Source organism: Lissotriton vulgaris, chromosome 2_1 (genome assembly GCF_964263255.1).
Source record: "Lissotriton vulgaris chromosome 2_1, aLisVul1.2, whole genome shotgun sequence".
Taxonomy (NCBI): Eukaryota; Metazoa; Chordata; class Amphibia; order Caudata; family Salamandridae; genus Lissotriton; species Lissotriton vulgaris.
Genome location: NC_141687.1, coordinates 1,669,698,064 through 1,669,719,336, shown reverse-complemented (window position 1 = coordinate 1,669,719,336; position 21,273 = coordinate 1,669,698,064). Strand labels below are relative to the sequence as shown.

General features: G+C 57.4%; 1 protein-coding gene across 2 annotated transcripts in view; it reads left to right on the top strand.

The window, feature by feature from the left end:
* The first annotated feature begins 468 nt into the window (after positions 1-468).
* ARID1A (AT-rich interaction domain 1A) overlaps positions 469-21,273 on the top strand; it is a 599,176-nt gene continuing 578,371 nt past the window's right edge. For both annotated transcript variants that reach the window (XM_086957625.1, XM_086957624.1), the window contains exon 1: positions 469-1,608. In XM_086957625.1, coding sequence (XP_086813751.1) covers positions 1,039-1,608 — 570 coding nt within the window. In that variant the 5' untranslated portion in view covers positions 469-1,038. The remainder of the gene's footprint in view (positions 1,609-21,273) is intronic.

Sequence of the window (21,273 nt, the reverse complement as noted above, 5' to 3'; positions counted from 1 at the left end):
TTCCTTTTCTAGCTGGCCACTTTGTGCCTTGCTTTAGGGCTAAGGTGGGTTCGCCGAATGAGACTTAAATGCTTTTCGCTGCACTTTATTGTACCATTTTCCTTCAGCTTCACTTGCGCTGCACTATATGAGATGTGGCACTGAGGATCCGTTCCAGGATTCCCTTTTCGCCCGCTCCCTTGTATACTCTTCCCAGAGCGTGCACTGTGGCTTCGGCTCCGCTCCTTCTGAAATCCGGTCCGGGTCTTCCCTCTTGCCCCAGTTACGCTCTCTGTATGTGTTGTCTCAGCCAGGCCCGCTCCCCGCAGACTCCCCTCCCCCTGGTCTCCGTTCCGGGTTTCACCTCTTTCACCGACTGTGCACCCTGTTTCCGGCCCCGCTCCGCTCGGCTTCTTGGCCGGTTTCCGGCTCTTTGTGCGGCCCCGACTCCCGTTGAACTCCGCTCCGGCTCTTGCGCTCTGCCGGCCTGACTGTTCTTTGTGCTCCGGGCCGGTCCCGCTCCGCCCGGCGCTGGCTCCGCTCCGGGTTTCCGCGCTCTCCGCGGTTCTCGGTAAAATGGCAGAGCTGCCGCTGAGCCTCGTGTCGGAGTGAGAGAGAGAGAGGAGCGGCGGCGGGCGAGGAGCGAACAGAAGGGCGGACCGGGCCAAGCGGGAGCGCACAGGACCCCAGTCAAGGCGACCCCCAACACTACCGCTGGCTCTCGGGCCTCCGCCCACTGGCAGCCCCCTTCGTCCCCGGCCACACCACTCCTCCTCTACCGATCACCGTCTCTCCGGTTAGGCCTACTCGGGCCTCTGGACCCCTCTTGACCCCCTACTCCCGGACTCCCCACCTTGGCTGTCGGGTTTGCAGACGCCCTCTCGTACTCCTGGGCCTAACGGCCCTTCTCCCGGTTTTACCGACCGTCCCCCCCAAAGACCCCGGGTCTCCCCTCCCGGGATCCAGCGCTCCCATCCCGGGCAGTGTGGGGAATGTGCCGGGGCCGCGGGGCCGGGAGCAGGCCTCTTGCGCACTGAGCAGCCCTCCGCCTCCCCGGTGATGGCCGCGCAGGTGGCCTCGGCCGCAGCCCCCCCTTCAGGCCTCGGCAGTCCCCCGGAGCTGAAGCCAAGCGGGGGACCCGAGGAGCCGGGCGAGGTGGCCGCAGACAGCGGGCCGGAAAGTGGCCCCGACGAAGAAGAGGCCTCTCCTCCCGGCGGCGGAGAGCCGGCCGCCCCCGAAAGCAACGGACCCACCAGCCCCCCGGAGCCGACTGCCTATCAGCCTGGTGGTTATGGTGCGCCCTATCGAGAGCCCCCAGAATCTTACTACCCGGCCTACCCTCCCTATCCAGGCCGGGCCTACCCGCCCTACCCTCGCGCTAAGCCCTACCCTGGAGGCCCCCAGCGCTTCCTAGGGGGCTCTCCCACCGCCACCCCGACTCTGAACCAGTTGCTGACCGCGCCCGCCCGCGCTTACCCCGGCTACCCTCCCGAAGGTCCTGACGGAGCCCCGGCCCCGCAATATGGAGGTCCACCTGGAGCTGGAGGCTGGGGGGCCGCACAGCAGAGAGGACACCATGGACCTGCCAGTCCCGGCAGCAGCGGGCAGCCCTTGCCCAGGACTCCGCAGGTAAGGGGACTGGAAAGTGGGGCAAAACATGCGATTTATAGAGCCCTGTGCTTCCAAGGGAAGGTATGGTTGGCAAGAGGAACGGGGGTGGGAGGTGGTATGGAACAATGGGACGAAGAGTCTCCGGCATCAGGTAGAGGTTGGTGTTTGAAAGGGGTCCTATTCTTGTCACCAGGTCTTGAGTCTAATGAAGGACAGGCAGTAGTTGAGAATCATGAAACCTCTTGAAAATGTGTTACTTGGTATGTACAGGGTCAGTTGTCATCAAGGGGACGGGACGGTCCTTCAATTGCGCTGTCAGTTGGTTGTGTCCGCGTACATGGTATCAGTTGGTTGGTGGGGCCAACTATTTGGGGCTGGTATGCACTGATATATATTTAATCAAATAATGGGCAGATTTGAGACATGGAGTCCTGTGTTCATAGAACAGGGTAGGCAGGTTATTTTTTTCCAGCTATGTTGAAGCTTTTATTCTACTATGTCTTAAGTGTAGATTTTATACTTTATAAATTACCAGCTGTAACCTTTTTGGTGCCGTTATGTGACTTTGAGGTAATGTTTTGCATAGATATTACCACCAGTGATGGTGTTAAGGTCACTTAATGTACACAGGCCTGCAGCAGGGTGCCAAGCGGCATTAGGTCGATAGGATTTTAAACGAAAGCTCCCTGGTGGTTTAGGGTTGTGCACATGAGTGTTTGCTGGGGTGTCCTTAGTGCTTGTGCTTAATAGAATGTAGCTAATATGTTCACGCGGGTGCGTCCCGGCGTGGGGGTACAGAGCTCGGGTGTTCACTGTGTTGGGTTGCAGTCATCCTTATGGGCAGGGTTTGTGTCCCCCCATACTTCTTGCTCAAGCTCTGTTTTCTGCTATTGTGAGCTCTAAAATGGCTGCCTGTGCCTTGTTCTCCCTCACTATTCTCCAGCTTCCACGAGCGTTTATGACGGGAGTTCTGTGATATGCCCTTGCATACTGTAGCGCCCAGATTGGGGCACTGTAGAGGGTTCCCCTACACCGGCTGGTATGGTGAGGGTCCCTAGAGATTGCCGGGTGGGTTTCAGCCTGAGCGCTGATTAGAGGTCCGCTGTCTGCGAGGGTGAGGGGCATGTTGCTCACACCCCTGACAGATGTGGCCTGGTTGGGGGGGGGGGAGGGGCTATACACAGAGCTCTCATAGGTGGGGGAGGAGGGCTGCACTGGTTTGTAGCCCCAGGATGCCCCTTACTCGTTTGAGGGGCGAATAAGGTGGCATTCTGCACCCCGCTGCACTCGGCCTCATGGCCGTGTTGTAAACAGCCATATGATCTGAGTAAGCGCAGATTGCTTTGGGATTTGAATTATGGAGGTAAAAAATCCTTCTGTCAGAGGCAGGAGACAGTTGGTCTTAGCTTGACATCCTGTGTGTGATCCGATTGGCTCCCGCTCCAGTTCCTGGCCATTTATAATTGCCTCTGATGTAATGTTCCAACCACCCTGCTGATGAGGCTGGTGTAGAAGAGGGTTTGTGAGCTCATCATCACTGTAAGAGTACTGCCCGCACCCGCATCCTCCACCAGTGTCAGTGACCTTGGGAGGTTCAGTGGTGCTGTCAGGGGCACACAATAGATAAGTCAGAGGCCACCTGTGCCCTGCCTGTATCTTTGCCCATTGTGTTGTCGCTTACCTTTCCGTGGCTTTACAACTGCATTGACTCTACTTTATTTCATGGTGGTTTTTTCTGCGTCTTTACAAGACCAATTTTTTTTTCAACTTTTGCTTTCGTCCTACACCTAGCTTTTTATTAATCTGGACTGTAGACCTGTTTTAATTTCGGCATTTTATTTGTTCTTGTGCAGTATGTTGAAGGCGCAGGCTTGGTGCACGCAGCAGCACGTTCCGTTTATGTTTACGGTAGTTTTATTTTCTTCTCGTAGTGGCCGATTTTACCTCTCCACGTTGATGTAGAAGGAAATCCTAATTGTCAAAGTATAGGAAATTCTGTACCTTCTATGGTTCATGTCGGACAAAGGGCTGTTCGCGTTTTTTTTTGTGAATAAAGTATGTGGCTTCTGATTTGTTTAATGCATTTCAATTTTTTGTGTTGCGATCCGTCGCATAAACCATACCCCTTCATGTATTTCGTACACACCGTTCCACCATCCTGGCGTTAAAATGTGATCGAATAGTTGCAATAAGTGAGATTGTCTCTGCAACATCGCCTAGCAGTCAACCTGGTTAGAGTCCGTTCCCACAGGTTGACTGGCCTAACATCCTGCTGAGATTATCTCTTCGTAGACATTGAGGAATTGCTATAAAATTGTTGTTTCGCATTGTTGGTGACTTATCACATTTATATCGGTTAGCTTCTATTTCTCCCCTTTTTGCGTCTCAAATTATTTCCATGTTTTGTAACTGCTTCAAAGAATCTTTGATGGCACTTTAACATTCGGTACCCAACCGAAGGAGATTGAGTTGTACATACATCACAGATCTGAAGTATTCCCTGAAACGCTGACACACCCAGTTGCCCCATTTCACGACTCTCCCCAACCACTACAGACAAGAGGATGTGCCATTGTTTGCTCAATATTTTTATTTCTCCGTCAGTTTTTTTATATATTTTTTTTAGTTGTTTTGTGGTCACAAATTCGGAGGGATTGGTCTGATCAAGTTCGGAGAGATGCGTGAGCATTTGCCATCTTAGAGGGTTCAATTAGTTCGGACGTTCTTTTGATTGGTTCATGTACTCTTAAACAGACCACCCAGCTACCAGCTGTTTATCTGGTCGCGCCTAGATTCAAGACTCCGCCTTTGGATGAAGCCTAATTGAGAGGAAAATAAGATTTTTTATTTATATATATATATATATATATATATATATATATATATATATATATACATACACACACACACTGGTCAGCAAGTGAATATTTCTCACTGCTAGGGCGTGTTCTAAGCATGTCATTTTGGTAAGGAGTTAAGGATTTTCACTTCCGTTAAAATGGTGAAATTAATTACCTGTTTTATTTACGCTGAAACAATGAAAGTAGCAGAGTTTATTTCTGGATCAGCTTTGACTTGCTTTGCCTTTTTATTGGTGTTGGCTTCCATCAGCACCAACAGTTTAGTTAGGCTTATGGTGTGATCGCAAATTGGGGATAGAATGGCTATATGGTTTGCATATGAAAATCATCTATCTGAGTCTTGCCATGTTCAAAAGCTAATGTGGTTGCAAGAAGGAAATCCATCTACCATGAGTACTAACACATAATTTCATAAAATAAAATGCCTAAAAAAATCAGATTCCATAATAAAACGGTAAAACCACATAATTAACAATTAAAATTGTTCGTTCTTGATTTCCAGTCATAAAGCATATCCTAGCACGTGTCAGAGGTTATGGCAAGAATTCATTATTGGGCGCATTTCAAATTTCTTTAGCTTGTTAAATACTCTTCCCTAGGGCAAAACTTTAAATGCATCCCCATACGATTCGAAGGTAAAATCATTAATCCTTTTTTCGACCGTACTTCCTACACATATCCTGCAGACAGGCGAACTTTAGAATGCGAATCGCATTTCAAAAATTCTTTTATTCTTTGAATAAACCTTCCCATAGCACAGGCTATATTTAAATTTCTAGTAAGTTCTGTGCCCTGTTATTTATAGTTTTTAAAAATTGGTCGTAACATTTCTTTCTGTATATCTAAAACCAATTGGCAATTCAATAAAATGTGTACAGTATCACATGTAGTCCCCATGGAACAGTTACATTTCCCTTACTATCGAACACTACTCTTTTTACTCCATTGTTGGAGTAGCAGGGACTAACACCAATTCTCAGCTTTAAAACGGCTCATATTCGGCAGGTTAATCGGCTCTTCATCTTCGGCAGGTTAATCTATCGATGTAGGGGAAATTAAATGTATTTTTCCATGAAGTAGCCTTAAAACCTACCGAAGTATCATTATTATCCCTTTGGTACTACTGATGTTTAACTCGCGAGGTTTCTTCTCCCGGAGACCTAAGTTCCCTCCTCTCAGCCGCAATTTGTAGGGGCAGGGGCTAAACTTGAGCCTCATCATTGTACAAACTTTTATCAGGGGTTTTCTTCCCCCTTTTGCCCATGTTAAATTGCTCCTCAATATCTCGTTTTTGCACAACTGAGACTTTATTAGCCTCACCTAGTCCCTAACGCTGCCAGAATCTTATTAGGGCCATGCAGACCGTTATATTCCATGAGATAATACCGGTTTCTAGCCTCACTTCAAGCACCATTGAGGATTTGGGCAAGGATAGTTGGGTTTTCAGGGCCTTTCCCCTCTTCACTATCCCATCCAGATTTCCCAATCAAGTAAAGTAGTTCAGCTCCATATTGGAACTGTGTTGGAACCATTGCAGTATATGCTTCTTATTACTAGTCTGTCTGACTTTTCCCTGTATACTCCATTTTTTTAAACCCCCCCAACCAAAGTTGATGTCCTTACTTTCACAGCTTCGAGGTGGGTAACCAGTTCATATTTTTCTGGAACCACATACCTAAGTACCTGTATTCATCTACTGTTTCCAACTTGGTGGAACCCAAATACCAACTGAACCTTATTCTCTGACTTCCTCTGTATCTAGAGTTACTTGTGCCCAGTTGGAAGTATGAAGTACTTGTATCAGGCTTAGTAAGTCTCTTAGGATGTCATAACCAATCGGCGTCTCCCACAGCTTCTCTCGGTCCACTAAATCAAATGCTGCACGGAAGTCTACTAAGCAGCAATACAGACTTCCAGTCTGCTCAATAGATTTCCGCGCAATGGACCAGAGTGCAAGGCAGTGGTCGACCGTTGAGTGTCCCTCCTTGAATTACCCCCCCCCCCCCCTGTTCTGCCGGCACAATCTGGTTCACTTCTGCCCACCCCATAAGACTCTCCAAGAATAATTTGGCGAATACATTTTCACCTATATCTAATAGGTTAATTAATCTATAGTTCTTTGGGGAATTTGTCTCTCTTTATTTTTTAATTTTTTTTTTATGGATGGGTCTTCTTATTGCGCCATATATGCAAAGTAACACTCCCAGGCATACACCTAAAGTAATGGCACAATAGACTAAGCAAACAAACTAGTTCAGTTTAGAAAATATACGTTTTTAATTTGATTAAAAAGAAATGATAAAAATCAGTACATTGATCAAAATGGATAAAATGACATTATATTGATACATGTGTATTCACAAAAAAGGTTAAAAAGAGATTAGATGGTATCCTGTCGACGTGTTTCGACATAAAGACTATGCCTTCATCAGGACTTTTACCATCGAGTTTCTGTAAAAAAGATTTGTAAAATATTTTACTTATTCAGTTTCTTCATCGTGAAAACAATTTAACAGAACTAGTTTTGTTTGCCACAACATTCTATTGCCAATTAATTATCAGAATCATGATATACCGCTTTATATTTAGAAAACTTATATTTATGTCAGACACCTATGTATATTATAGTCCAAAAACACTGATACAGATAAGAACATACAAATCTGTTTTGCATTTACAGGTAATAAAAAACGATGCAATAAACTTCTTTATATTGCCAAAGAACAACATGGTCATATTACCAGTTGTATTATTCGGTACTAAGGTTATTTCGTATTTTTATTACATACATTCCTCATTAACCATTGATCATCACGACTTAAATTGCAACATTAGCTTATAAGTTTAGAATATTTCATCATGTTCTTAACGTAAAACCTACAGGGAATTAATGAAGATAAGAAAAGTGGAAAAATAGAAAAGGAAATAGTGTTGAGATTACCCTTCTGATATTGTATAGATTTCTTCGCTAATGACTGTGTTTTAGAAATATTATTATAGTACCTCTATAGTCCACTTGAAAACGCGTTTTTTAATTTTCAATTTCCCTGTTTATGTACTTATTCCAAAGTACATTGTGTGAACTTCTAAAACATCCGGTAGTTCGTTTGCGAAAAACCCATATCTTATTTTTGACCATTTCATGCTCTTACCTTGCTGTATTCATATACAACGGCAGTACGGCTCTCATGCAGCACGGCTCTCATGCAGCACGGCTGTACCACCTGGTATCTAGCTGGTTACTCTGATTTAAATTTTCTAAAAAACAAGATATATATTTTATAAGGGTTCAGGTAAATGAACTATACTCTGTTTAGTTTCAACATTTGCGTTTATGGTACCACTAAATCATTGACGTATTGGTTCTCCCCTTACGTAGATAGTTCTATGTCTGTTGTAACTTTCAATTTTTATTATTATTCAAATCATGGAGTTATCAAGGTCCATTAGACGACAAATACCTATAGGCAAGAGAACATCCTTTTATTATTGACTCTTTTACTGTTAACTGTTTTAAAAAAGTTTTCACAATGGATAGAATCCATCTTACCCCAAAGATTTGAGACACTGTCTTTCTCTGGGTTCCTGCTCCGTGAAAAACGTCACAGCGGTATCCTGATTTTTAAAAGACCCTAGCATATGACAATAGAACAAGCGGGTATTATAAACTAAACTCTATGTAGGATATTAGTCAAGTGCGGTTTTTCTATAGTTTGCGCTTACCTAAAACAACAGGGCGTTGTGTAATAATAGTCCAAATGTTTCCTCGTGGTTTGACTTAAACGTATGCGGCGGCGTGTCGTTTTTTTGATATCTTATATTCTCTTTTGAAGCCGTGTGCACGCAACATCTAATAAAAAAGTACAAACGCTTTATATTAGTACTAAGTTACCCTTGGCTAACTTTATTTAGATGGGTAAAACAAAAACGGTCTCTTACCGACAAAAGTACACGAGGGTTTGACGATTCAGGATACACTGCTGGCGGGTCGGTTTTCAAATCAAGCAACCTCGCGCTGCAGTTACATGATCCATATATAAGGGCGATTTCTATTGGTTTAATGGACAACCTATTGTCTTAAAGAAAAATACCCTATTTTTAAGTAACACGCTTTTAACGGAAGGACAACCATTTACTTATTTCCGTGTTACAACCTAATTTCTTAAAGAGAAATACCCTATTTTTAATTAACACGCCCTTAAGGGAAGGACAACCATTTGTTTATTTCCGTGTTACGGATCTATCGATGTTTTGTTGTTTATGTTCAGGAAATGAATCAAAGATTCATATTTTTCATGTTAATCCTATTTTATATTTTATTTCTAGATAAAACGAGCTTATTATTTATAAGTGGCATCTTATTACATTTTGATTCAGATATCCTAGGTTACCTCATAGAATCGCATTCTCCCATGGCAATTCAATTTTCAAGCCATGGCTGAAGGTCTTTAAAGAAAAAATCCAAAAAACGTCTAGTTTTTTTCTTATTTTCTCACCTCCCTTGGTACTGGGTATATGGATCTTTTCCAGTATGCGCCATCTGATGTCTGATGGAGCATGTTGGAAATCTAGGAAATGTGTGACCAGTGGAGCTGCCAATTTCTTTGTTTTAATAGCTGATCTGTGTTCGGTCAAACGAACTTTAATTGCTCTAGAAGTTTCACCCACATATTACATGGGCATACGAGCAAATAGATTACATTACAAGTATTGCATGTCCAAAGGTCATTTGCTTCAATATTTTATCCATTGAATTTGAAAGTTTGTCCTGATATAATGCCATCACAAGAGTGACAAGAACCACATTTTGAGGTACCTTTTACAGGGTTCACTCCTTGTATAGATTTTTGTATAAAGGGTGGTTTTGTAGAGGTGCCAGTGTATCTTGATCTCACCACTAAGTCTTTTGTTTTTATTTCTCCGATGTGCATACATAGGTTTCTTAAGCTTAGGTTTGGATGATTCTATGTTTAGTAAATGGCAATTGGCATTCACTATCTGTCTAATTGTTGCATTCAGTGTCGAATGTCTTGTGACACAGACTAGTTTTGGTTCCTGAGCTTCTTTTTTTGATCTTAAAAGTGCATCCCGATCATAATATCGAACCCTTTTATATGCCTCACGAACAAGACGGTGAGGGTATCCTCTTCTTATGCTCTTCTTATTGCGCCTCCATTTTTTTTCTGGTATGCTCCCTGTATTAAGTATCCCCAGAATTTTTTGGGAGAAGTCTGCCCACCACTCAGGCCTATTTTTTATGATCACAGCCGGGAGGTTATCTGGGCCAGCTGCTCGAGTGAATGTTAGACTAGATGTTTTTTTAAAAATCTTGCTGGCAGTTAACTGGTCCTGAACGTCCTTTCTCACTCCTGGCCATAATTTTGAGATTGATCCCTCATTTTCTTACCAATTATCATAAATTTCTCCCAGGTAAGTAACCAAGTCATCTTCCGGTACCACACAGTTCTGGGACCCTAAAGATTTCCCTGAGCTTTCTTGGACTAATTTCCAGAAGCCTTTCACATTTTTTAGATTCTATCACAGTTAGCTAATAGCTTTACTCTTCTGTGAATACTTAAGATATTTGCTGATGTATCTCAGTTGATCAAAATCGATTGAAAAATGAATGAGCCACCACTTGTTAACGGTTCAGCGTCTAACGCAATTAAATAACATACTCTTAAGAGCAAATGACTTGAATTTTGAATTGTCTATTTAACAGGACTGTTAGGGGTATGTTAACTTCTGGAGGAAGATGTAATAAGCCAGTCTAGTAGTCTTCCAGTTCCGACAACGTGTTTGACAAGCTGAAGTAAACTTAATGCAGTAAATTACTGATATTCAGTAAGAAACACATGGGCTTCGACAATGTGGAAACAATCATATTTCAGTGAAGGCTGTAATTAGTTTGAAAAGATCTTTTTTAGGTGAGCTAAACTAATTAAATACGGTAATAGCCAGTAGTTTGTTTGGTAAGAAACACTACTGGTGGAAGCTATGATTGATTGATTGGGCGCGTGGGAAGTTTACACAGTGAAGTTCTTACAAGAAAAGCCAAGGTAAACAATCACTGCAGGAGTGTGGGCTGCGTTGGTTACATTAACTCCCTGACGCTAACTGGAAGTTTTCGCAAACCATATATAGGCTTGACATTTATACTGCATGCTATGGGCTTTGCCAATGCTTGTTTGAGTGCTGGGGAGTGAATGCAAAAACATATTTGAAAAAGACAGTACAGGAAACCCGCATTTGCGAAGCAAATAGGACTTGCCCATTCAAGAGTTATTGGCTTAGCCAATGTTTTTTTAGCCATGTTGCAGAGCAGACTGGCTAAATGTTTTTTATTTTTAAAAGTGAGATGGTGTGGCCAGCGTTGTCTGTTAATTGTTTTAAAAAAAATATATAGCAGGTGGGTAACAGATAACGGGGTGGTGGTAGGGGAAAGAAGCAAATTGTACTGCCCGGCCAGCCTCCTCCTGCTGTGCGCGAGGGAGAGAGAGCCAGCCTGCCCGGCCAGCCTCTTCCTGCTGCTGTGCGCGAGGGAGAGAGAGTGCCAGCCTCCTCCTCCTGTGCGCGAGGGAGAGAGAGTGTGCCAGCCTGCCCGGCCAGCCTCCTCCTGCTGTGCGTGAGGGAGAGAGAGTGCCAGCCTGCCTGGCCAGCCTCCTCCTGCTGTGCGCGAGGGAGAGAGAGTGCCAGCCTGCCCGGCCAGCTGCCTCCTGCTGTGCGCGAGGGAGAGAGAGTGCCAGCCTGCCCGGCCAGCCGCCTCCTCCTCCTGCTGTGCGTGAGGGAGAGAGCTAACCTGCCCGGCCAGCCTCCTGCTGCTGTGCGCGAGGGAGAGAGAGTGCCAGCCTGCCCGGCCAGCCTCCTCCTGCTGTGCGCGAGGGAGAGAGAGTGCCAGCCTGCCCGGCCAGCCTCCTCTTGCTGTGCGCAAGGGAGAGAGTGCCAGCCTGCCTGGCCAGCCTCCTCCACCTGCTGTGCGTGAGGGAGAGAGAGTGCCAGCCTGCCCGGCCAGCCTCCTCCTGCTGTGCGTGAGGGGGAGAGCACCTGCCTGGCCAGCCTCCTCCTGCGCGTGGGGGGAGGGGGGGAGGAGAGAGAGAGACTGTGCGCCTCCTGTGAGGGGGGGGGGAGAGGAGGGGAATGAAGAGGGGAGGAGTGAGCCCTCCCACCCTCCTCCTGCGTGAGGGGGGGAAGGAGTGAATCTGCTAGCCTCCTCCTGTGCGATGGGGGGGTGGGGGGGTTGGGTTAAGAGGAGAAAGGAGTGAGCCTGCCCAGCCTCCTGTGTGTGGGGGGTGGAGTCGGTGGGGGGTGGGGTCGGGTTAGGAGGGGTGGGTTAGGGGGTTGGGGAGTAGAAAGGAGTGAACCTGCCCATCCTCCTGTGCGAGGGTGGGGGGGTGGAGGAGGAGGAGGAGGAGGAGGAGGAGAAGGAGGAGGAGGAGGAGGAGAAGAAGAAGGAGGAGGTGGCTTCTCGGGGGGGGGGGGGAGAGAAGAAGTGCACCCGGCCCCCTCTTCTATATCTCCCCTGGCCCCCTCTTCTATATCTCCCCTGGCCCCCTCTTCTATATCTCCCTCTCTGTGCGCGTGCATGGGGAAGCGCACCTGGCTTCCCTTGTGTGCGCGTGCATGGGGAAGCGCACCTGGCTTCCCTTGTGTGCGCGCGCATGGGGAAGCGCACCAGGCTTCCCTTGTGTGCGCGTGCACCTGGCTTCCCTTGTGTGCGCGCACCTGGCTTCCCTTGTGTGCGCGCACCAGGCTTCCCTTGTGTGCGCGCGCACCTGGCTTCCCTTGTGTGCGCGCACCTGGCTTCCCTTGTGTGCGCGCACCTGGCTTCCCTTGTGTGCGCGCACCTGGCTTCCCTTGTGTGCGCGCACCTGGCTTCCCTTGTGTGCGCGCACCTGGCTTCCCTTGTGTGCGCGCACCTGGCTTCCCTTGTGTGCGCGCACCTGGCTTCCCTTGTGTGCGCGCGCACCTGGCTTCCCTTTTGTGTGCGCGCGCACCTGGCTTCCCTTTTGTGTGCGCGCGCACCTGGCTTCCCTTTTGTGTGCGCGCGCACCTGGCTTCCCTTTTGTGTGCGCGCGCACCTGGCTTCCCTTTTGTGTGCGCGCGCACCTGGCTTCCCTTTTGTGTGCGCGCGCGCACCTGGCTTCCCTTGTGTGCGCGCGCGCACCTGGCTTCCCTTGTGTGCGCGCGCGCACCTGGCTTCCCTTGTGTGCGCGCGCGCACCTGGCTTCCCTTGTGTGCGCGCGCGCACCTGGCTTCCCTTGTGTGCGCGCGCGCACCTGGCTTCCCTTGTGTGCGCGCGCGCACCTGGCTTCCCTTGTGTGCGCGCGCGCGCACCTGGCTTCCCTTGTGTGCGCGCGCGCGCACCTGGCTTCCCTTGTGTGCGCGCGCACCTGGCTTCCCTTGTGTGCGCGCGCACCTGGCTTCCCTTGTGTGTGCGCGCGCGCGCGCACCTGGCTTCCCTTGTGTGCGCGCGCACCTGGCTTCCCTTGTGTGCGCGCGCGCGCACCTGGCTTCCCTTGTGTGCGCGCGCGCGCACCTGGCTTCCCTTGTGTGCGCGCGCGCGCACCTGGCTTCCCTTGTGTGCGCGCGCGCGCACCTGGCTTCCCTTGTGTGCGCGCGCGCGCACCTGGCTTCCCTTGTGTGCGCGCGCGCGCACCTGGCTTCCCTTGTGTGCGCGCGCGCGCACCTGGCTTCCCTTGTGTGCGCGCACCTGGCTTCCCTTGTGTGCGCGCACCTGGCTTCCCTTGTGTGCGCGCACCTGGCTTCCCTTGTGTGCGCGCACCTGGCTTCCCTTGTGTGCGCGCGCACGGGGAAGCGCACCTGGCTTCCCTTGTGTGCGCGCGCACGGGGAAGCGCACCTGGCTTCCCTTGTGTGCGCGCGCACGGGGAAGCGCACCTGGCTTCCCTTGTGTGCGCGCGGACCTGGCTTCCCTTGTGTGCGCGCGCACGGGGAAGCGCACATGGCTTCCCTTGTGTGCGCGCGCATGGGGAAGCGCACCTGGCTTCCCTTGTGTGCGCGCGCATGGGGAAGCGCACCTGGCTTCCCTATGCGCGCATGGGGAAGCGCACCTGGCTTCCCTTATGTGCGCATGGGGAAGCGCACCTGGCTTCCCTTATGTGCGCGCGCATGGGGAAGCGCACCTGGCTTCCCTTATGTGCGCGCGCGCATGGGGAAGCGCACCTGGCTTCCCTTATGTGCGCGCGCGCATGGGGAAGCGCACATGGCTTCCCTTGTGTGCGCGCGCATGGGGAAGCGCACCTGGCTTCCCTTGTGTGCGCGCGCATGGGGAAGCGCACCTGGCTTCCCTTGTGTGCGCGCGCACGGGGAAGCGCACCTGGCTTCCCTTGTGTGCGCGCGCACGGGGAAGCGCACCTGGCTTCCCTTGTGTGCGCGCGGACCTGGCTTCCCTTGTGTGCGCGCGCACGGGGAAGCGCACATGGCTTCCCTTGTGTGCGCGCGCATGGGGAAGCGCACCTGGCTTCCCTTGTGTGCGCGCGCATGGGGAAGCGCACCTGGCTTCCCTATGCGCGCATGGGGAAGCGCACCTGGCTTCCCTATGCGCGCATGGGGAAGCGCACCTGGCTTCCCTTATGTGCGCATGGGGAAGCGCACCTGGCTTCCCTTATGTGCGCGCGCATGGGGAAGCGCACCTGGCTTCCCTTATGTGCGCGCGCGCATGGGGAAGCGCACCTGGCTTCCCTTATGTGCGCGCGCGCATGGGGAAGCGCACCTGGCTTCCCTTATGTGTGCGCGCGCATGGGGAAGCGCACCTGGCTTCCCTTGTGTGCGCGCGCATGGGGAAGCGCACCTGGCTTCCCTTGTGTGCGCGCGCATGGGGAAGCGCACCTGGCTTCCCTATGCGCGCATGGGGAAGCGCACTTGGCTTCCCTTATGTGCGCGCGCATGGGGACGCGCACCTGGCTTCCCTTATGTGCGCGCGCATGGGGAAGCGCACCTGGCTTCCCTTATGTGCGCGCGCGCGCGCATGGGGAAGCGCACCTGGCTTCCCTTATGTGTGCGCGCGCATGGGGAAGCGCACATGGCTTCCCTTGTGTGCGCGCGCATGGGGAAGCGCACCTGGCTTCCCTTGTGTGCGCGCGCATGGGGAAGCGCACCTGGCTTCCCTTATGTGCGCGCGCATGAAGAAGCGCACCTGGCTTCCCTATGCGCGCATGGGGAAGCGCACCTAGCTTCCCTATGCGCGCATGGGGAAGCGCACCTGGCTTCCCGTGTGTGTGTGTGCGCGCGCGCATGGGGAAGCGCACCTGGCTTCCCTTGTATGTGCGCGCGCATGGGGAAGCGCACCTGGCTTCCCTTATGTGCACGCGCATGGGGAAGCGCACCTGGCTTCCCTTGTATGTGCGCGCGCATGGGGAAGCGCACCTGGCTTCCCTTATGTGCACGCGCATGGGGAAGCGCACCTGGCTTCCCTTATGTGCGCGCGCATGGGGAAGCGCACCTGGCTTCCCTTATGTGCGCGCGCATGGGGAAGCGCACCTGGCTTCCCTTATGTGTGTGCGCGCGCATGGGGAAGCGCACATGGCTTCCCTTGTGTGTGTGCGCATGGGGAAGCGCACCTGGCTTCCCTTGTGTGCGCGCGCATGGGGAAGCGCACCTGGCTTCCCTTGTGTGCGCGCGCATGGGGAAGCGCACCTGGCTTCCCTTATGTGCACGCGCATGGGGAAGCGCACCTGGCTTCCCTTATGTGCGCGCGCGCATGGGGAAGCGCACCTGGCTTCCCTTATGTGCGCGCGCGCATGGGGAAGCGCACCTGGCTTCCCTTGTGTGCGCGCGCGCATGGGGAAGCGCACCTGGCTTCCCTTATGTGCGCGCGCGCGCATGGGGAAGCGCACCTGGCTTCCCTTATGTGCGCGCGCGCATGGGGAAGCGCACCTGGCTTCCCTTATGTGCGCGCGCGCATGGGGAAGCGCACCTGGCTTCCCTTATGCGCGCGCGCGCATGGGGAAGCGCACCTGGCTTCCCTTATGCGCGCGCATGGGGAAGCGCACCTGGCTTCCCTTATGTGCGCGCACGCCGCGCATGGGGAAGCGCACCTGGCTTCCCTTGTGTGCGCGCGCATGGGGAAGCGCACCTGGCTTCCCTTATGTGCGCGCGCTGCGCGCATGGGGAAGCGCACCTGGCTTCCCTTATGTGCGCGCGCGCGCATGGGGAAGCGCACCTGGCTTCCCTTATGTGCGCGCGCAAGGGGAAGCGCACCTGGCTTCCCTTATGTGCGCGCGCATGGGGAAGCGCACCTGGCTTCCCTTATGTGCGCGCGCGCATGGGGAAGCGCACCTGGCTTCCCTTATGTGCGCGCATGGGGAAGCGCACCTGGCTTCCCTTATGTGCGCGCGCGCATGGGGGAAGCGCACCTGGCTTCCCTTATGTGCGCGCGCGCATGGGGAAGCGCACCTGGCTTCCCTTATGTGCGCGCGCGCGCATGGGGAAGCGCACCTGGCTTCCCTTATGTGCGCGCCGCGCATGGGGAAGCGCACCTGGCTTCCCTTATGGCGCGCGCATGGGGAAGCGCACCTGGCTTCCCTATGCGCGCATGGGGAAGCGCACCTGGCTTCCCTATGCGCGCATGGGGAAGCGCACCTGGCTTCCCTATGCGCGCATGGGGAAGCGCACCTGGCTTCCCTTGTGTGTGTGTGTGCGCGCGGCAGCGCGCATGGGGAAGCGCACCTGGCTTCCCTTATGTGCGCGCGCATGGGGAAGCGCACCTGGCTTCCCTTATGTGCGCGCACGCAGCGCATGGGGAAGCGCACCTGGCTTCCCTTATGTGCGCGCAACGCGCGCATGGGGAAGCGCACCTGGCTTCCCTTATGTGCGCGCACGCGCGCATGGGGAAGCGCACCTGGCTTCCCTTATGTGGGCGCGCGCGCATGGGGAAGCGCACCTGGCTTCCCTTATGTGCGCGCGCGCGCATGGGGAAGCGCACCTGGCTTCCCTTATGTGCGCAGCGCGCGCATGGGGAAGCGCACCTGGCTTCCCTTATGTAAGCGCGCATGGGGAAGCGCACCTGGCTTCCCTTATGTAAGCGCACCTGGCTTCCCTTATGTGCGCGCGCATGGGGGAAGCGCACCTGGCTTCCCTTATGTGCGCGCGCATGGGGAAGCGCACCTGGCTTCCCTTATGTGCGCGCGCATGGGGAAGCGCACCTGGCTTCCCTTATGTGCGCGCGCGCATGGGGAAGCGCACCTGGCTTCCCTCATGTGCGCGCGCGCATGGGGAAGCGCACCTGGCTTCCCTTATGTGCGCGCGCGCGCATGGGGAAGCGCACCTGGCTTCCCTTATGTGCGCGCGCATGGGGAAGCGCACCTGGCTTCCCTTATGTGCGCGCGCATGGGGAAGCGCACATGGCTTCCCTTATGTGCGCGCGCATGGGGAAGCGCACATGGCTTCCCTTATGTACGCGCGCATGGGGAAGCGCACCTGGCTTCCCTTGTGTGCGCGCGCATGCATGGGGAAGCGCACCTGGCTTCCCTTGTGTGCGCGCGCATGCATGGGGAAGCGCACCTGGCTTCCCTTGTGTGTGCGCGCATGGGGAAGCGCACCTGGCTTCCCTTGTGTGTGCGCGCGCATGCATGGGGAAGCGCACCTGGCTTCCCTTGTGTGCGCGCGCATGGGGAAGCGCACATGGCTTCCCTTGTTGTGCGCGCGCATGGGGAAGCGCACATGGCTTCCCTTATGTGCGCTCGCATGGGGAAGCGCACCTGGCTTCCCTATGCGCGCATGGGGAAACGCACCTGGCTTCCCTTGTGTGTGTGTGCGCGCGCGCATGCATGGGGAAGCGCACCTGGCTTCCCTTATGTGCGCGCGCGCATGGGGAAGCGCACCTGGCTTCCCTTATGTGCGGCGCGCGCATGGGGAAGCGCACCTGGCTTCCCTTATGTGCGCGCGCATGGGGAAGCGCACCTGGCTTCCCTTATGTGCTCGCGCGCATGGGGAAGTGCACCTGGCTTCCCTATGCGCGCATGGGGAAGCGCACCTGGCTTCCCTTATGTGCGCGCGCGCATGGGGAAGCGCACCTGGCTTCCCTTATGTGCGTGTGTGCGCGCGCATGGGGAAGCGCACCTGGCTTCCATTATGTGCGCGCGCATGGGGAAGCGCACCTGGCTTCCCTTATGTGCGCGCGCATGGGGAAGCGCACATGGCTTCCCTTATGTACGCGCGCATGGGGAAGCGCACCTGGTGTCCCTTGTGTGCGCGCGCATGGGGAAGCGCACCTGGCTTCCCTTGTGTGCGCGCGGCATGCATGGGGAAGCGCACCTGGCTTCCCTTGTGTGCGCGCGCATGGGGAAGCGCACATGGCTTCCCTTGTGTGCGCGCGCATGGGGAAGCGCACATGGCTTCCCTTGTGTGCGCGCGCATGGGGAAGCGCACATGGCTTCCCTTATGTGCGCGCGCATGGGGAAGCGCACCTGGCTTCCCTTGTGTGCACGCGCATGGGGAAGCGCACATGGCTTCCCTTATGTGCGCGCGCATGGGGAAGCGCACCTGGCTTCCCTATGCGCGCATGGGGAAGCGCACCTGGCTTCCCTTGTGTGCGCGCGCATGCATGGGGTAGCGCACCTGGCTTCCCTTGTGTGCGCGCGCATGGGGAAGCGCACATGGCTTCCCTTGTGTGCGTGCGCATGGGGAAGCGCACATGGCTTCCCTTGTGTGCGCGCGCATGGGGAAGCGCACATGGCTTCCCTTGTGTGCACGCGCATGGGGAAGCGCACCTGGCTTCCCTTGTGTGCACGCGCATGGGGAAGCGCACATGGCTTCCCTTATGTGCGCGCGCATGGGGAAGCGCACCTGGCTTCCCTTGTGTGCACGCGCATGGGGAAGCGCACCTGGCTTCCCTTGTGTGTGCGCATGCATGGGGAAGCGCACCTGGCTTCCCTTGTGTGTGTGCGCGCGCATGCATGGGGAAGCGCACCTGGCTTCCCTTGTGCGCGCGCATGCATGGGGAAGCGCACCTGGCTTCCCTTGTGTGTGTGCGCGCGCATGGGGAAGCGCACCTGGCTTCCCTTGTGTGCACGCATGGGGAAGCGCACCTGGCCTTCCTTGAGAAAGCTGAGCTTGTGTGCAGGTGAGGGAGGGGCTGGCGAGAAAGCTGAGCTTGTGTGAGTTTTGGGGGCCAGCATTCTGGCCAGCCCCTGCCCCTGCCCCACTGTTGTGAGGCCAGCCCCACCCTCCCCTGGTGCGAGCCCAGCTTTCCGGCTGGCCCCCCACCCCTGCGGGAGCCCAGCTTTCCCCCCACCCCTGCGGGAGGCCAGCATTCCGGCTGGCCCCCGCCACCCCCTGCGCTGAGGCCAGCTTTCCGGCTGGCCCCCCCCCACCCCCTGCGCGAGGCCAGCTTTCCGGCTGGCCCCCCCCCCACCCCCTGCGCGAGGCCAGCTTTCCGGCTGGCCCCCCCCCACCCCCTGCGCGAGGCCAGCTTTCCGGCTGGCCCCCCCACCCCCTGCGCGAGGCCAGCTTTCCGGCTGGCCCCCCTGCGCGAGGCCACCTGTCTGGCTGGGGGGCCCCCGCGCGAGTCTGGCTTGGGGGGGGGGCCCCCCACACCCCCCCCCTGCGCCAGCCCGGCTGGGGGGGGGGGCCCACCCCGGCTTGGGGGGGGGGGGGGCCCCACACCCCCTCCCCCTGCGTGAGCCCGGCTGGGGCGGCCCCCCCCCCCGTGAGCCCGGCTGGGGCGGCCCCCCCCCCCCGCGTGAGCCTGGCTGGGGCGGCCCCCCCCCGCGCAAGCCCGGCTGGGGGGCCTCCCCCCCAGTGCCCGGCTGGGGGGCCTCCCCCCCCAGTGCCCGGCTGGGGGGGGCCCCCTGCGTGAGCCCGGCTGGGGGCCCTTCCCCCCTGGCGTGAGCCCGGCTGGGGGGCCCTCCCCCCCCCCGCGCGAGCCCGGCTGGGGGGGGCCCCTCCCCCCCGCGTGAGCCTGGCTGGGGGGGGCCCTCCCCCACCCGAGCCCGGCTGGGGGGGCCCTCCCCCCCGTGCGAGCCCGGCTGGGGGGGGCCCCCCCCCCGCGCGAGCCTGGCTGGGGGGGCCCTTCCCCCCCCCCCGCGCCTGGGGGGGCCCTCCCCCCCCCCCTGCGTGAGCCCGGCTGGGGGGGCCCTTCCCCCCCCCCCCTGCGCGAGCCCGGCTGGGGGGCCCTCCCCCCCCCGCGAGCCTGGCTGGGGGGGCCCTTCCCCCCCCCCTGCGCGAGCCCGGCTGGGGGGGCCCTTCCCCCCCCCCCCCCCTGCGTGAGCCCGGCTGGGGGGGGCCCCTCCCCCCCCCCTGCGCGAGCCCGGCTGGGGGGGCGCCCCCCCCCCCGTGCCTGGCTGGGGGGGCCCCTCCCCCCCCCCCCGCGTGAGCCCGGCTGGGGGGGCCCTTCCCCCCCCCCCCCCGTGAGCCCGGCTGGGGGGGGGGGGGGCCCTCCCCCCCCCCGCGCGAGCCCCGGCTGGGGGGGGGCCCCTCCCCCCCCCCCGCGCGAGCCCGGCTGGGGGGGCCCTCCCCCCCCGTGCGAGCCCGGCTGGGGGGGGGGGGGGGGGGGGGCCCTCCCCCCCCGCGTGAGCCTGGCTGGGGGGGGGCCTTCCCCCCCTCCTGCGTGAGCCCGGCTGGGGGGGCCCCTCCTCCTCCCCCCCCTGCGCGAGCCCGGCGGGGGGGCCCTCCTCCCCCGCGCGAGCCCGGCTGGGGGGGCCCTCCCCCCCCCCCCCCCCTGCGCGAGCCCGGCTGGGGGGGCCCTCCTCCTCCCCCCCCCACGCGAGCCTGGCTGGGGGGGATCTCCCCCCCCGCGCGAGCCCGGCTGGGGGGGATCTCCCCCCCCCCGCGCGAGCCCGGCTGGGGGGGGGCCCTCCTCCCCCCCTGTGTGAGCCCGGCTGGGGGGGGGGGGGGGGCGCCCTCCTCCCCCCCCGTGTGAGCCCGGCTGGGGGGGGGGCCCCCCTCCTCCCCCCCCCGCGCGAGCCTGGCTGGGGGCCCTCCTCCCCCCCCCCCGCGCGAGCCCGGCTGGGGGGGGGGGGCCCTCCCCCCCCTGCGCGAGCCCGGCTGGGGGGGGCCCTCCCCCCCCGCGAGCCCGGCTGGGGGGGGGGGGCCCTTCCCCCCCCCCGCTAGCCCGGCTTGGGGGGGGGCCTCCCCCCCCTGTGTGAGCCCGGCTGGGGGGGGGGGGCCCTCCCCCCCGTGCGAGCCTGGCTGGGGGGGGCCCTCCCCCCCCCCGCGCGAGCCCGGCTGGGGGGGCCCGCCCCCCCTGCGCGAGCCCGGCTGGGGGGGCCCTCCCCCCCCCCCCCGCGCGAGCCCGGCTGGGGGGGGGGGGGGCCCTCCCCCCCCCGTGCGAGCCCGGCTGGGGGGGGGGCCCTCCCCCCCGTGCGAGCCCGGCTGGGGGGGGCCCTCCCCCCCGTGCGAGCCCGGCTGGGGGGGGGGGGGGCCCTCCCCCCCCGCGTGAGCCCGGCTGGGGGGGCCTTCCCCCCCTCCTGCGTGAGCCCGGCTGGGGGGGCCCTCCTCCCCCCCCCTGCGCGAGCCCGGCGGGGGGGCCCTCCTCCCCCGCGTGAGCCTGGCTGGGGGGGCCCTCCTCCCCCGCGCGAGCCTGGCTGGGGGGGGGCCCTCCTCTCCCCCCCCCCCCCCCCCCTGCGCGAGCCCGGCTGGGGGGGCCCTCCTCTCCCCCCCCCCCTGCGCGAGCCTGGCTGGGGGGGCCCTCCTCCTCCCCCCCCTGCGCGAGCCTGGCTGGGGGGGCCCTCCTCCTCCCCCCCCCTGCGCGAGCCTGGCTGGGGGGGCCCTCCTCCTCCCCCCCCCCCCACGTGAGCCCGGCTGGGGGGGATCCCCCCCCCCCCCGCGTGAGCCCGGCTGGGGGGGGAATCTCCCCCCCCCCCC